This window comes from Eulemur rufifrons, chromosome 30 (genome assembly GCF_041146395.1).
Source record: "Eulemur rufifrons isolate Redbay chromosome 30, OSU_ERuf_1, whole genome shotgun sequence".
Taxonomy (NCBI): Eukaryota; Metazoa; Chordata; class Mammalia; order Primates; family Lemuridae; genus Eulemur; species Eulemur rufifrons.
This window is the reverse complement of record NC_091012.1, coordinates 37,301,825-37,315,158: the sequence shown is the minus strand read 5'-3', so window position 1 is coordinate 37,315,158 and position 13,334 is coordinate 37,301,825. Positions and strand designations below refer to the sequence as shown.

The 13,334-nt window shown below is 38.9% G+C and overlaps 1 protein-coding gene across 1 annotated transcript; it reads right to left on the bottom strand.

Annotated features, from left to right (window-relative positions):
* Positions 1-474: 474 nt before the first annotated feature.
* MMGT1 (membrane magnesium transporter 1) lies at positions 475-7,615 on the bottom strand. Its single transcript, XM_069463930.1, has 4 exons — positions 7,520-7,615; positions 4,705-4,757; positions 2,261-2,364; positions 475-685 (listed from the first exon to the last, which is right to left on the bottom strand). Exons 1-4 carry the CDS (start codon positions 7,596-7,598, stop codon positions 526-528), a joined length of 396 nt encoding a protein of 131 aa, XP_069320031.1. The 5' UTR covers positions 7,599-7,615; the 3' UTR covers positions 475-525.
* Positions 7,616-13,334: the final 5,719 nt, after the last annotated feature.

The window sequence follows — 13,334 nt, the reverse complement described above, 5'->3', positions numbered from 1 at the left end:
AGTCATGATAAATTAAAAGCTGGCAAGTATCTGCCAAAGCAGAGCCACTTTTTAGGGGACACAAGAAAAACCGATAAGTCACCATTTTGGTCTCATTAGGGAAGTTCATATATTGAGAAGTGAAGACCATTTTGCTATAATTCATGCTGCAAAATGCAGTAGTCACACAGTATTTCTAAAAGGATTCTAAAAACTGTAGTGCAAAAGAAATCTAAGAAAATAAATAATCACAAAAACCACCAACATTTTCTAAGAAAATGTGTTCAAAACAGGGGCTTTTACAAAGGACATTAATTTGTTTTAAATGAAAAAAAATTCATTCTCTATACGAAATACCAAAAACTCATTCCACAGATAACTTATACTGTATTAATGATTTGATTAACAGTGTACAAACAAGGGCCATAGTTTTTTTTAATTAGGTCTGAAAGATCAGTATAAATACTGATGGGGGGAGTGTTTTATATCCTAAACTCCAATATTCCAGCTCTATGTCCTGTCCTGTTATTATAATTTGTAAAAATCTTAACGACGCAGTGATTCGGGTTTTCGTAACTTCAGTGATGTGTTAGAGGACAATGCATCTTGATTTGAAGAATTTGTTGAATCTGAAGGCCGGAACAGTACTCGACCACGATGATTAAATACATAAAAGGATGGGTGATTCCTTAATGTATCAAATGTCCTTAGAAGAAAAAAAGCATCAATTTTAGATAAACTTTTATGAAAGCCTATTTGAAAATAAGCAGGCTTTAATTATGAATTTGCTATGCTATATTTTTAACAAGTATAAATCTATGAAATCAGACCATAAATGATAAATATACTACATCTTGTTTTTTTCATATACAAAGAAAATAAGAAATCTGCAAAAGCAGCATAAAGCCCTGAAATTTCTTTTTTATTCAGCCATTCCTTCCAGGATGGCTATGAATAACAACACAAATGCTAGCTCAACTTTAATCACCTCTGTAAATTGAACAGTAGCCCATGCCAAAATGGTCTTTTAAAAACCTAGCACATAGATTACACCTTTGATTATGCTCATTTGGCCCTCACTATTCAAAGCCATATGATCATTTCACAGATCTATTTTCCAAGAATCTTTCAACTACAATGAAAAATTCCTTTTGGCTCTCTGTACCTGCTGTTGTCCAAACTCATGTATTTTGTTATCACCTACTTAATATCATTCTGTTTTACTTCTTTCTTTCCTGCCCCCTTGCCAGTGATTCTTGATAGACTCTTTGTAAAAACAACGGTGACAGTGGAGTATCACTTCCTCCTTTCCAGTGAGATATAAATACTCTAAAAAAGTTCAAACACCTCAGTGTATGGCCTTTAGTGTTTGTTAGTTTTTAAATATTGTTTTTCTGGAAAGAACAAGAGAACTCTTCCTTTGATAAAAACTCAAATCTCAAAGTCAGCCTACCTAAACATCCAAGCATACTCTCATACAAAACAGGAGGCCCGATATGTGACTATGTAAAATGTAATATCAAACTAAAAGTAAAAGGAGAAGATGAGTTTCCTCTAACACATAAATGTTTACTGTGACTCTTTCTAAGAAAATATTGTAAGGGATATCACTTTTAGGATCAGGAAGGTAGGTAAAGTCCAGAGATGGAATGGAACAAAGCTAAAGGGTGATTTTACGAAAGTAAAAATATGGAAAAGAAAAGCAAACAAACACACGTGAAAATAGCTTAGAAAAAGTACAGGATTCAAAGCAAAAGGAAAGCAGAATAACAAATATACTTTCAATACAGGGGTAGAAAAGGGCCTGAGAGCAGAGCATACATCACAGACTAGGCTCAAGTGAAAGAGGAAACAGAAAACCCCTTATTCTTCCAAAGACTAAGCTGGGACAAGAGGATAAAAAGAGGGAGGGAGGTAGAGGGAGGGAGGGAAAGTAGAAAGGGAGAGGGGAAGGAACGGGGGAGGGAAGGAGGAAGTGGGGAGCTTGGTTAAAATTTCTGAGGGATTATCTTTCTATATTATCTATTTCCATCCATCTGTCCGTCTATCCAGCCAACCAACTAGCAGGTACCATAACATCATAATCTAATGCCAACAATCTGCCATTCAACTCCCATATCAAATATCACCTCAATGTTTTTGCCTCATTAGTCATACAGACTACATAATCAAACTGTAAAAATGAAACCAACGTTTATGTATCAGAAAACATACATTTTAAATTATATGAACAAAGCAAACCCCTATGACATTCAAGGACTATGAAAAGGGAAAGACTTACTTATTTTTTAGTTCTGAAGTGGCATCCATGTCTTTAAACTCCCCTGCAATATGAACTATACCATAACAGGTAACTGCAAAGGCCAGAAGTGTCTGAAGAACTATCTGTGAGTATAAAGATGAAATTACTAAATAACACACAAATGTTATCATAAACATTTACAACCTTCTTTCGAACTCTTTATAGCCTCTATCAGGTAGTCCTCTCAGGGCCACTCATAGGGGAGCCAATTCTCACTTAAAATTATATGAACCCAGACACAATAAAATCTTCTATAAATTCTGTGGCTTGGCTGCAAAAAATATTTGATGCTTCAATAAATGAACTTAGTGACATGCTCAAATAAGTAAAATCACTGAGTACTGAATGGTACTGAGCCACTCAGAACTCAAGTATCAAACACTACCTGATTCCAAGAGCAAATAAGAATTTTTAAGGCATTATTGTTAGATATCATACATAGAGTACACAAAGTCCATGTGTACCGTGTAAATAAAAAGGCCACTTTCCCATCACCCAGCTTAAGAAATAAAACATTCCTGGTACCTTTCAAGTCCCACATGTCCCTCTGATTATATCTTTTACTTTCCATCTCAAAGTTAACCATTGTCCCAAATTGTATATTAATCCTGCTATGTATGAATCTTTAAAAAATGTATTACTTTTGCCCATTTTAACTATGTTTAAATGGGCTCAAATATCTTTTGTCTGGCTTTCCTTGCTCAACGTTATGATTGTAAGACCCATCCCTGCTGTAGTATGTAGTTGTAGTCCATTCTTTTTCATTTTGTTTTGTATTTCCTTATTATGAAACTACAATTTATCTAATCTACCTTTGCTGAATATGTGGGTTGTTTCCTGTTACTTTTATGATATCAACCTGAATATTCTTGTGTATGTCTCCCAGCACACATGAGTGGAAACACCGAGTGTAGAGTATGCACATGTTCAGCTTTATCAGATTATCCCAAACTGCTTTCCAAAGAAGTCAAGCAAGCAAAAATGTGGAATATTTGATATTAAGCAATATGGGATTACAGGCATATTTTCTTATGCTTTTCTGTATTTTTCAAATTTTCCAATTTGTAAACAGAAGTTATTTAAAACAAATATAAATGAGCACGTATGTGCCTGTATCCACCACAAAACAAAGGTAGTAGGAGTTAATAGCCTCAACAACCAAATCCTTAATTATGGACAACTAAAGTCAAAAGTAGCCACAAGCTATTATTCTGTCTAAATTAAAACCAAATATCATATGTAATACCAGTTTACATTCCCACCACCAGTGTACCAAGAAGACGTAGTTCATACAATGCAATCATAGGCACTTTTAACAAGAATGTAGTTGTCATGAAAATATGTCCAAGATAAATTTTTATTTAAAAAGCTAATTATAAAACTATACCTATATATACATGCATTAACAACTTTTTTAAAGGAAAAAAACTGTGTTTTAATTAGATAAAACTCTACATACATACATACATACATAAAGATAATGTTTCTGCATAGGAAGAAGACTGATCTACTGCTATACTACAAACTGTTAGGAGTAGAAATGGAATTGGTGAGGAATAGGGTCAGTTTTTTGTTGTTGTTTTTTAATTGTATATGGACAGTTTTAATTTTTATACTTACTGTTTGATTCTGTTATACAGTACTACTTTTGTAATTTCAAATCCAGTAAAGATAAAAATTGTGAATGAAGCCGAAATATATGTCAATCTAGCTTAAAAAACACTTTCCTGTTTTTCTTTAGTTTTACCACCATTGTTTTCATTTACTTTTACCACCACATAGGTGGTGTGTCCCTAAACAATGTATTGTGAGCTTTGCTTGTTTTTAAATTTTACATAAAAAGGAACTTTTCTAAAAAATGCCAGGCTGGGTGAGGTGGCTCACAGCTGTAATCCCAGCACTTTGGGAGGCAGGAGGATCACTTGAGGCAGGAGTTTGAAACCAGCCCGGGTGAAATAGCAAGACCCCATTTAATTAGCCAGGTGTGGTGGTACACACCTGTAATCCTAGCTACTTGGGAGGCTGAGGTGGGAGGATAGCTTGAGCCCAGGAGTTTGAGGTTACAGTGAGCTATGATCACTCTACTGCACTCCAGTCTGCTCGACAGAGCAAGACCCTGTCTCTAAAAAAATAATTAATTTTAAAAAATAAAGCCAAATAATCAACTTTTTAAGTCATTCTAATACTAAAAACAGAGCAACTTCTAGGAAGATTATTTCAACTACAGTTCTAGAAACCAAACAGACAAATTTTTTAAAGTTTTCAAATCCTTTGGTTTTACAACAAGTGAGAAAAGGTAGAGAACAGATGCTATTTCATGTCTGGGAAATTTTAAAAGAATAATAACCAGTAAAAAAAATTCTCATAAGCTATGTGGCTAATTTTAAAAATATATTTTAATAGAATATAAATGACCAACTTACATCTATCGGCAGTGATTCATCTTCCTTTTCTGTTAATCGCATATAAGAACGATCTATAAACCAGAAGCATACCATTAAGGAAATTATAGCCCATTTTTCTTTCTTAAAATGCAATCAGATCAATAGACAAAAGAAATGGCTGACATATGCTACATAAAGTAATGCTAATACCGGATTCCTCAAAACCTTCTATCTTCTAAGGCTGTCAGCCTTATCTTAATGAACTATCTTATCTTCATCATGACTTGCTTATAAAATGGGTGATAGATAAATATGAGGTAGAAATACCTAAACATAATTTTTCTTTCATTACCATAGAAAAACTAGATACTTCTGAAACAAATTTTCTTTCACTAACTGGTCAAAGAAATCATAATTATTTTAAAATTAGTAAGTCTACAGAAAATCTCAACTCTTGAAATAGCACCACCATCACACGGTATGGACAAAATAATTCTGGTATGGAAATGTTTCTCCTGAGAGAATACGCTGGGGCAGTGGTGGAATAGGAATTCCAGGACGTCAATTTCTGCCTTTGCTATTTAATTATAATTCTGCTTCTACCTTAACATCAGGAGGCAGCAAGGGATAAAAGAAAAGGATCAGGATTTGGAGGTTGATAAGCCTAGATCACAGTACCAGCTTCTTAATTTACTGAAATTTCCTATAATCTCATTCAATTTAAGACGTCCTCAGTAATTGTAACATGTATCTCAATTTCAGAGTGTTCAAATGTGTCCTCAGTGATTGTAACATGTATCCCAATTTCAGAGTATTCAAATGTGGGAGTAGGAGGGGGAGTGTGTCTTAGAATCAAAGAAACAGTATCTGTTTCTTCACTGCCTGAGTTTCCACAACAGTAAAATGAGAGTAATATGAAGATTAAATGAGATTCAGTACATGATCAATGTGCTGCTTTCTTTACAGCAAAGATGAGCATGCCACAGCACCATAGTGTGCTATCTGCTGTCACAATGTGACATGATACAATTAGTCTCAAACGTAAATAATAGTCTCTTCCCAACATAAGCATTATAAAGAGATCTCAATGCAGTGGCAAATCCACAAGGCATTCTTATCACTTGAAACATAAAAATACAAAATCTTGGCCAGGCAAGTGGCTGACACCTGTAACCCCTGCACTTTGGGAGACCAAGGCAGGAAGATCACTTGAGACCAGGAGTTTGAGATTATCCTGATCAAGAAAGTGAGACCCTGCCTTTACAATTTTTTTAAAAAAACTAGCCAGGAGTGGTGGCACGTGCCTGTGGTCCAAGCTACTCAGGAAGCTGAGGTGGGAGGATCGCTTGAGCCCAGGAGTTCGAGGCTGCAGTGAGCTATGATCGAACCATGACACTCCAGCCTGGGCAACGGAGTGAGTCAGAGTCTGTCTGTCTCTCTCTGTCTCTCTCTCTCTCTCTCACACACACACACAAACTGAAATCTTAATTCTAGATGAACCTAGGACAATTCCTATTTAATAATGTACTTTGGACTAGAACACTCAAATTGGACTAGAATGTGTATTGATCCTTTCTTAAAAGAGAATGTGTTTAAACACATTTCATAAGTTATAACTTACAAGGTTTGTCATGACAGGTGTAAAAGAAAAATAAAACCAATACCAAAAATAGATTTTTACTAACCTCCTGTCTGTTCAATTCTCAAGTAGCTTTCTTGTTTGCATGAAGGCTAATCTGACTCTAACACTACCTTTAACCGGTCATTTCCTCATCTGTAAAATGAAGGAGTTGGACTTCAGTGATCACCAAGGGCCCTCCTTACAGCTAAAGCTCATTGTAGAAAATGACACAGTACTCCAGTGTATCCCAATCTCCTCCAGGACAGTGCTTCTCAACCAACATGCATACAAATCACCTGGGGATCTCATTAAAACACAGATTCCTAGCCAATATATCTGGGGTGGGGCCTGAGTATCTTCTAACAAGCTCCCAGGTGATTGATGCCCATTATGCTGGTCTGTTGCCGACACTTCAAGCAAGGCTATAGAATACTTTCCTGAACCCCCCAGCTCCCTCACAAAATGACTGTCCCAGCCTCCATGCATCCTTATATACTTTTAGCACAGCATCTATATCACCTTATTGTGATTACTTCTTTTTTTATTTCCCGCTGAAAGAGGAAAGAATATTGTGATTATTTCTTGATCCACTTGTTTCTTCACTAGATGTTGAACTCCCTCAGGACATCAATGTACCTCTAGCTCCTACGCACAGTGCAATTGCAATGACCCAAAACCGAATTTAATAATGCAGTGTAGAACAAATCTTTTCCCAAGGTCACACAGATTTAGCAGTAAAGCAAGTTGTTAACAACTAGCCCTTTAGACTCCCAGTCCAGTGCTCTTTCACCTGTACCACAGTGCCTCCATGAGGCATTCCATTAGTTAACTTCTCAGTCTCTGCCTGGACAGCCCAGGAGTGCCCAAGATGTTGTCCACATAGTTGTAATGGGACCATGAGGATCTAGAGTCCTCAATCCCATACTCTGCCTGATCCATCCCATGCTGGATCTGACATCACTTGTCCTGGATTCCCGGATAGATTTCCACTCTGAACCCTCTTGCAAACACCTCCTTCCAACCTTCCTGCAGTCCCAGGTGCCCCACTCTCCACAAATCCAAACTCCAAACCTTCCACTGGGGACCCCTGCACTGCTTTTCTTAGTCACCCCACACTGTAAGGTCTCAAACGACCATTCCTGAGACACTACGTCTGACAGTCCTTTAGGGGTGCGCCCACACATCGCCCCTGGGATCCCACACAAGAGCGGTCCGCATTACCCAAGCACTTACGCTGAGCAGCAGAAAAGGCAGCGTGGGCTAGGGCAAAGAGGCCAATGCCCACCAGCCCCTTCCATAGCGACGGCGCCATGATTCCGAAGGAGCTGCAGCCCGACCAAAAAAAAAAAAAAAAAAAAAAAAAAAAACGAAGGGCGTCGTAGCCGTTCCTTCTTCCACCCGCGGGTGTCCGCGCAGCGCAGAAAGATGACGTCACCTAAATCCTAGGCGCGAAGAGCCTCAGCGGTGGAAAAACCAGACGGCCGTGAGAAAGCGGAAACAGGAATGCCGGGAAGAAGGGGAAAGCGACAGGGAAAAAGGTCCTCTAGAACCTATGAGCCTACACTGTGCAGCCTTTCTGGGAGGGGCGGAGCTGAGCGGAGGGCGTAAACGAAGAGGCGAAAGCGGGAGCAATGGGAAGCGGGGAGGAAGGGCGCCAGCAAATGAGCGCGGGCCGCGGGAGAAGGGGCGGGGCCTACGAAGACGATAGGGTGGGGCCGAGGGCGGGGCTGGAGGCGATTGTGAAAGGCCTTGGCTGCTGGGGTTAGACCCAGTAGTTGTTGGTTGGCTCGGGCTTTCTTTCAAGCTGTGCCGTTTGTTTTCTGTAGGCCTTTCCCGTGCTTCAGCCCTCTGGGAACTGGCACTGAGGAAGAAGGCAAGGGAATTAGAGAGAGGAGGCAGATGGAGTGTCGAGGACAACAACCAGGGATTTGGAGCCCCAAACACTTAGCACGCAGGAGGTGGACAGTAAACCCTTCTCCCTATCTTCAAAAGGTCTTGGAGAAAGATTCGCGCCAAAAGGGGTGTAGCGCGGCGGAAGTGTTTCGTCTTGAAGAGAACCAGCTAATGTTAAGGGGGAAGTGAAAGGGAGGGAATAAAAGAATGCTGACGATGCAGTCTCAGCTTCTCTCTGTCTGTCTCTGATCGGGATAAAGTGTACTCTCCTTTCATCCATTTTTGTCTTCATCCCCTAAAATGTAGACATTCAATAGTGAAGTTCTCCCCTTGACCTCTTTTCACTCTGTTTCCCCCTGGTGAGCTCACCCATTCATTCCCACCACTTCAGCCAGCAGAGATTAACAATGCTTCCAAATCGACATCTTTATCTCAAATATTTCTCCTTAGCTCCCAATCTGCATTTCTGACTACCTGCTGGACATTTATTTCCATGTGAGTGGGCCTGTGGCACTTTAAACTTAATATGGCCAAAACGGAATTCATCCTGTTTTCCGAACTGCACCAGTTCCTCCAGTGCCTTCGGGCTGAGTGGCAAAGCGTTGTAAACTGCATATCACAAGGTAAATGCAAAGTATGATCACCATTCTTTCCCCTTAACTCCATCAGAATTCTACGTTTTAGCTGCATCAATTTGCTCACCCTCACTTGCTCAAAGATTCCTGCTATCCTGACCACCCCTTTTAAATTTGCAATATTCCCATGCCTGATCCCCTTACCCTGCTCTATTTTTTATCACCTAACATACTATGTAATTTACTATTATGTTTGTTGTGTTATTATTGTTACAGTCTCTCTTCTCCCACTGGAATGTAAGCTCTGAGAGGACAGAGATTTCTCTGTGCCTAGAACTTTGTTGACTGTCACATGGTAGGCATTCAATAAATGTTTGTTGAATGAAAAATGAATGAATTATGAAAAAGAAGTGGGAGGGATGTATCCCTATTTGAAAGGCTTTCTACAGAGAGTCCTTTTATTATTTCGAATTGGGCTCAAAAATCCCTGTGGACTTGTATGCACTCTTAATTTTTTGTAACCCTTTGATTATAAACATTTTCTGATATACTTGAGCTTCCTCAAAGCTGAAAAAAAAACTAGAAAACTAGAAAATAAAGAAGACATCCAAGAGTCATCATATTTCCTCAACTTTACCTATATAATTTTTGTCCTGGATCCCATAACTTTTAGTGATGGTCATTATTTTTCTCTGGGCCCTCTCCAATTTCTTCACTTCTAAGCCAAAATTTTACACAGTACCCAATCAATTTCAAGGGCAGTATAATGTGTCCCATATTACACAAATGTAGTCCTATTTATAAGCCTCACAATCAGGAAGAACCAGGAAGTAATCTTTCGGTAGTTGGCAGGAAACTGCTTCCTTCTTCACCCCTGGGAGGTGGCAAGATAGAAAAGATAGCTGGCCAAAAAAAATCTTAAAGCTTTGTTTTAGCTTGGATAATGGTTAAATCAAAATTAGCCTTTTCAGGGACCCTGTTAAATTACCTTTTCTAATATCAATTTATCTGAAGCAGAAAATCATTAAGAGTTTTCTTAAAGGATCTGAGGTCCATTTCCTTTCTTTTAAAAAGATGACAGTATAGAAAAAAAGAGAAAGCCACTAAGGAATCTGGTATTTGTGTAAGCCACTAATGTATTATCCTAGTCTTCAGGGAAGTGACCCATGTCCAGGTAGTGAGTTGGTTTTTTCTATTTCCTTCTTCCATTGTCTACTCTCTTCTTTTTAACCTCTTACCCTCATATACTGAGTGCAAGAGAAACTACCCTAGTTTTGCATTTTCTAGTAATAAATGGTTAAATCATGTTTACGGAGTGGTATTTTAATTATCTTTTCTGTAGATTCCAACCTGAAGAGGATCCAAGGTACTCATAGACACAGTTACTAAAGACTGTATCATTCAAATAAATACCTTGGGTCCACTCATACGTGGTTCTCTAGGTTTGAGTTAATCCCAAAGGTGCAAGGTTCAGCTAGTGGCAGCACTGTTTTCATGAGCTCTTAAAACAAAAGCCAAACCTCATGAGAAAGAATATTTAAATTCCTAAGTGACCAAGAAGTGCCTTTAGTTTTCACAAAGAAACAGCCATTTTCCATTTGTACCATGGATAAGTGATATGGATGTTATTAAAGGCAGGGATAATGATTTCTAAAGTGTGTCCTACCAAGTTGTTATTTGTGAAGACTCCTCATGTTTCCCAGAATAGTTCATTGAATAGAGAAAGTACTGCTATCCCAGAATTTTCTTCAAGTTAACTGACTTTGTTACATGTCACCCAACTTGACCAGTATCTTCATACACCACTCATTCATGTCTCCATTTCCCATGCAGATTCTCCCTCTATCTGGCACACTCTGTCCTTTCCTATCCAGTTCAAAAGTATACTTTCCCCAGGAATATGTTTCTGACTATTATAGGTATCTGTAAGAGTTATATATCTATCGTAGGCACAGAACCTTTCTTTAAGATATTTATATATAGTACAACCTCTCTGGGTAACACATTCCAGAAGTTTACTACCTGCTGGGTAAATTAGTATTTTCAGTATTGAAATTGCATTTTCCTTTTTTTCTTTACAAAAGTGGTGTGTGCTCATTATAAGAAATACAAACAACAAAAATATGTGTTCCTCTTAAAGCATCAAGTGGTGCCTTGGTATCTTGAGTTTTAAATCTTAGTAAACAAGACCGTGGTTATATGATTCATATCCTTAAGATTTATTTAATATTTATTTGCTGGATGGTTTATATTACAGTGGTTAAAATGATGTGCTCTGCAATCGTACTGGGTTTGAATCCTGGCTTTTCTTTTTCTACCCCTGGAGGATTGGAGAAGTTAGTTAACTTTACTGTTCCTCAGTTTCCTCACCTGTAAAATGAGAATAATAGTAGTATCTAACCTGACAAGGTTGTTGTCAGGATTCAGTGAGATGTTACATATAAAGTGTTTAGAATAGTCTCTCTCACACATAGTAAGCACTCAATAAATGTTAGCCATTGTTGCTGTTGTTATTGACTCTGCTAGCTATTTTTCCAAACTGAAGAAGTTCCTTATCCCTTTAGTTTTTCCTAAAACATCAGTTGCTTCTCCCCTTTAATTATTTTAATTGCCCTTCTCTGGACCATTTCCAGAGCTACTAATATTTCTCTTAGGGTTTCATTACCACCTCTGTACAAAGTATATTAGGCTACTTGTGTATGAGGTTAATATGATTATTCATTTCAAATAGCCTGCCTAATGACACTGAAAAATCTTACTTGCTTTTTTAGCACATTGGGTTGGTCTGTTCAGGAAATAAACTGTGAAAACTACAGCATTTTTATGCTGGGTTCTAACTGATAGCTGTGACCTATTCTTTGTTCTACTCGAATATAGGCATTCCCTATACTACTGCCCTAGGACTTAGTCTCTTTCCACCTTCTCTTCTTTGCAGAATACGTGGACTCCCACAGCTCCAACCTTGTGTATATATAGCTTGTCCTCACTCCTGAACTGCAGAGCCAAGTTTCTAACTGCCTATGTTGATGTCTGCATTTAGATATCCCTCCAGCTGCCCATAGTTGAGCTCTACCTTCTGATTCCCAGATTATTGTTGCTAATAGCCCTCTGTTTTCCAGTTATCCAGGTTCAACGTCGTGGAGTCATCTTTCAATTCTTCTTCCTTGGCCAGGCGTGGTAGCTTATGCCTATAATCTCAGCATTTCGGAAGGCCAAAGCAGGAGGATCACTTGAGGACAAGAGTTTGAGACCAGCCTGGGCAACATAGCAAGACCCCATCTCTACAAAAAATAAAAAATTAGCCAGGCATGGTGGCACCCACCTGTAGTTCCAGCTGGGGCAGTAGGATCCCTTGAGCCCAGGATTTCAAGGCTGCAGTAAGCTCTGACTGCACTACTGCACTCCAGCTTGGGTGACAGAGCAAGACCCTGTCTCAAAAAAAAAAAAATTCTTCCTCAAGTGCAACCCACCCACCCACTCAATCAATTGCCAAGACAGGTTAATCCTACCTCTGCATTGGCTCTTGTGTCCAGCTTCCCATTTGCATTACTACTGCACCTGCTAAGGTAAGACCTCATTACTTTTCAGCAAGGCAACTTTTCTAACCTCCTAACTGGCCTCCCTACTGCCCATCTCTCCACATTTCATTCATACCCCTTCCTGTTGCCAAATTAATATTGAGGAGGTTTTTGATCAAGGAAATGAATGAGTTAAAAAATTTCTGTGGCATAGCCACCTTCCACAGTATGATCTCAACCTAGTTTTTCAGCTTTCCTCCAGTACATGAATTAGTGAATTCAGTGTTTATCAAGTACCTCCAGTGAATCAAGGACTGTGTGGACTAAACTTATCTACACTGTTCAAATCTCCAGTATTTACTGAGTAAATTCAGTTTATCCTTGAATTGAATATATGTACCTAGAGGAATCTGATGTCATCTGCAAACATGGAAATTTTCCTGGCATTCAAACTTAAGAGACATTTATTGATGCATAGATATGTTTTATTGAGTACCTACTTTGGTTAAGCCTTGTGCTAGATGCTGTCAGTAAAGAAATAAGTGAGGCCTAGTTCCTGCCCTCTAGATGCTCATGATCTATTGAATAACAAACTTATAAATCACACATGATGATACATCATGAGGGTTAGGGCAGAGATCTTCCCAGTGAGCTGTGGAAGCCCTTTCCATATAGGGGCCCCTAACTCAGCCTGAGGGCATCCTGGAAAGTTTAGTGACTTTTAATCTGAGATTTTCTTTTTTGTCAAGCAAATAGAAGTTAGGTGAGGGAGGGGTAAAGGACTATCAAGCAGAGGGAACACATAGAAAGGCACAGAGATGGCATGAAACCATAGGAAGCATTCAGGGAATGACAAGGAGTTCCAAATGGCTGAAGCAAAATGTATTTGGAGGAGGACAGGATATAAGGGTGAAGAGGTAGTCTAGATGCAGGATGTGTGGAGTATTGTGTGCCGGGCTAAGGAGCCAGAACTGAAGGCACAGAGGCCCATTGGAGGGTTTGGAGTGGGAGTGTGATGTATACACACACACACACACACACACACACACACACAGATTTGTG

Coding starts and splice junctions, on each gene's coding strand:
- MMGT1 (XM_069463930.1), bottom strand. CDS start 7,598: ATGGCGCCGTCGCTATGGAAGGGGCTGGTGGGCATTGGCCTCTTTGCC. Junction 4,758..7,519: donor TGCCTTTTCTGCTGCTCAGC/GTAAGTGCTTGG, acceptor TCTGGTTTATAG/ATCGTTCTTATATGCGATTA. Junction 2,365..4,704: donor ATGAATCACTGCCGATAGAT/GTAAGTTGGTCA, acceptor TTATACTCACAG/ATAGTTCTTCAGACACTTCT.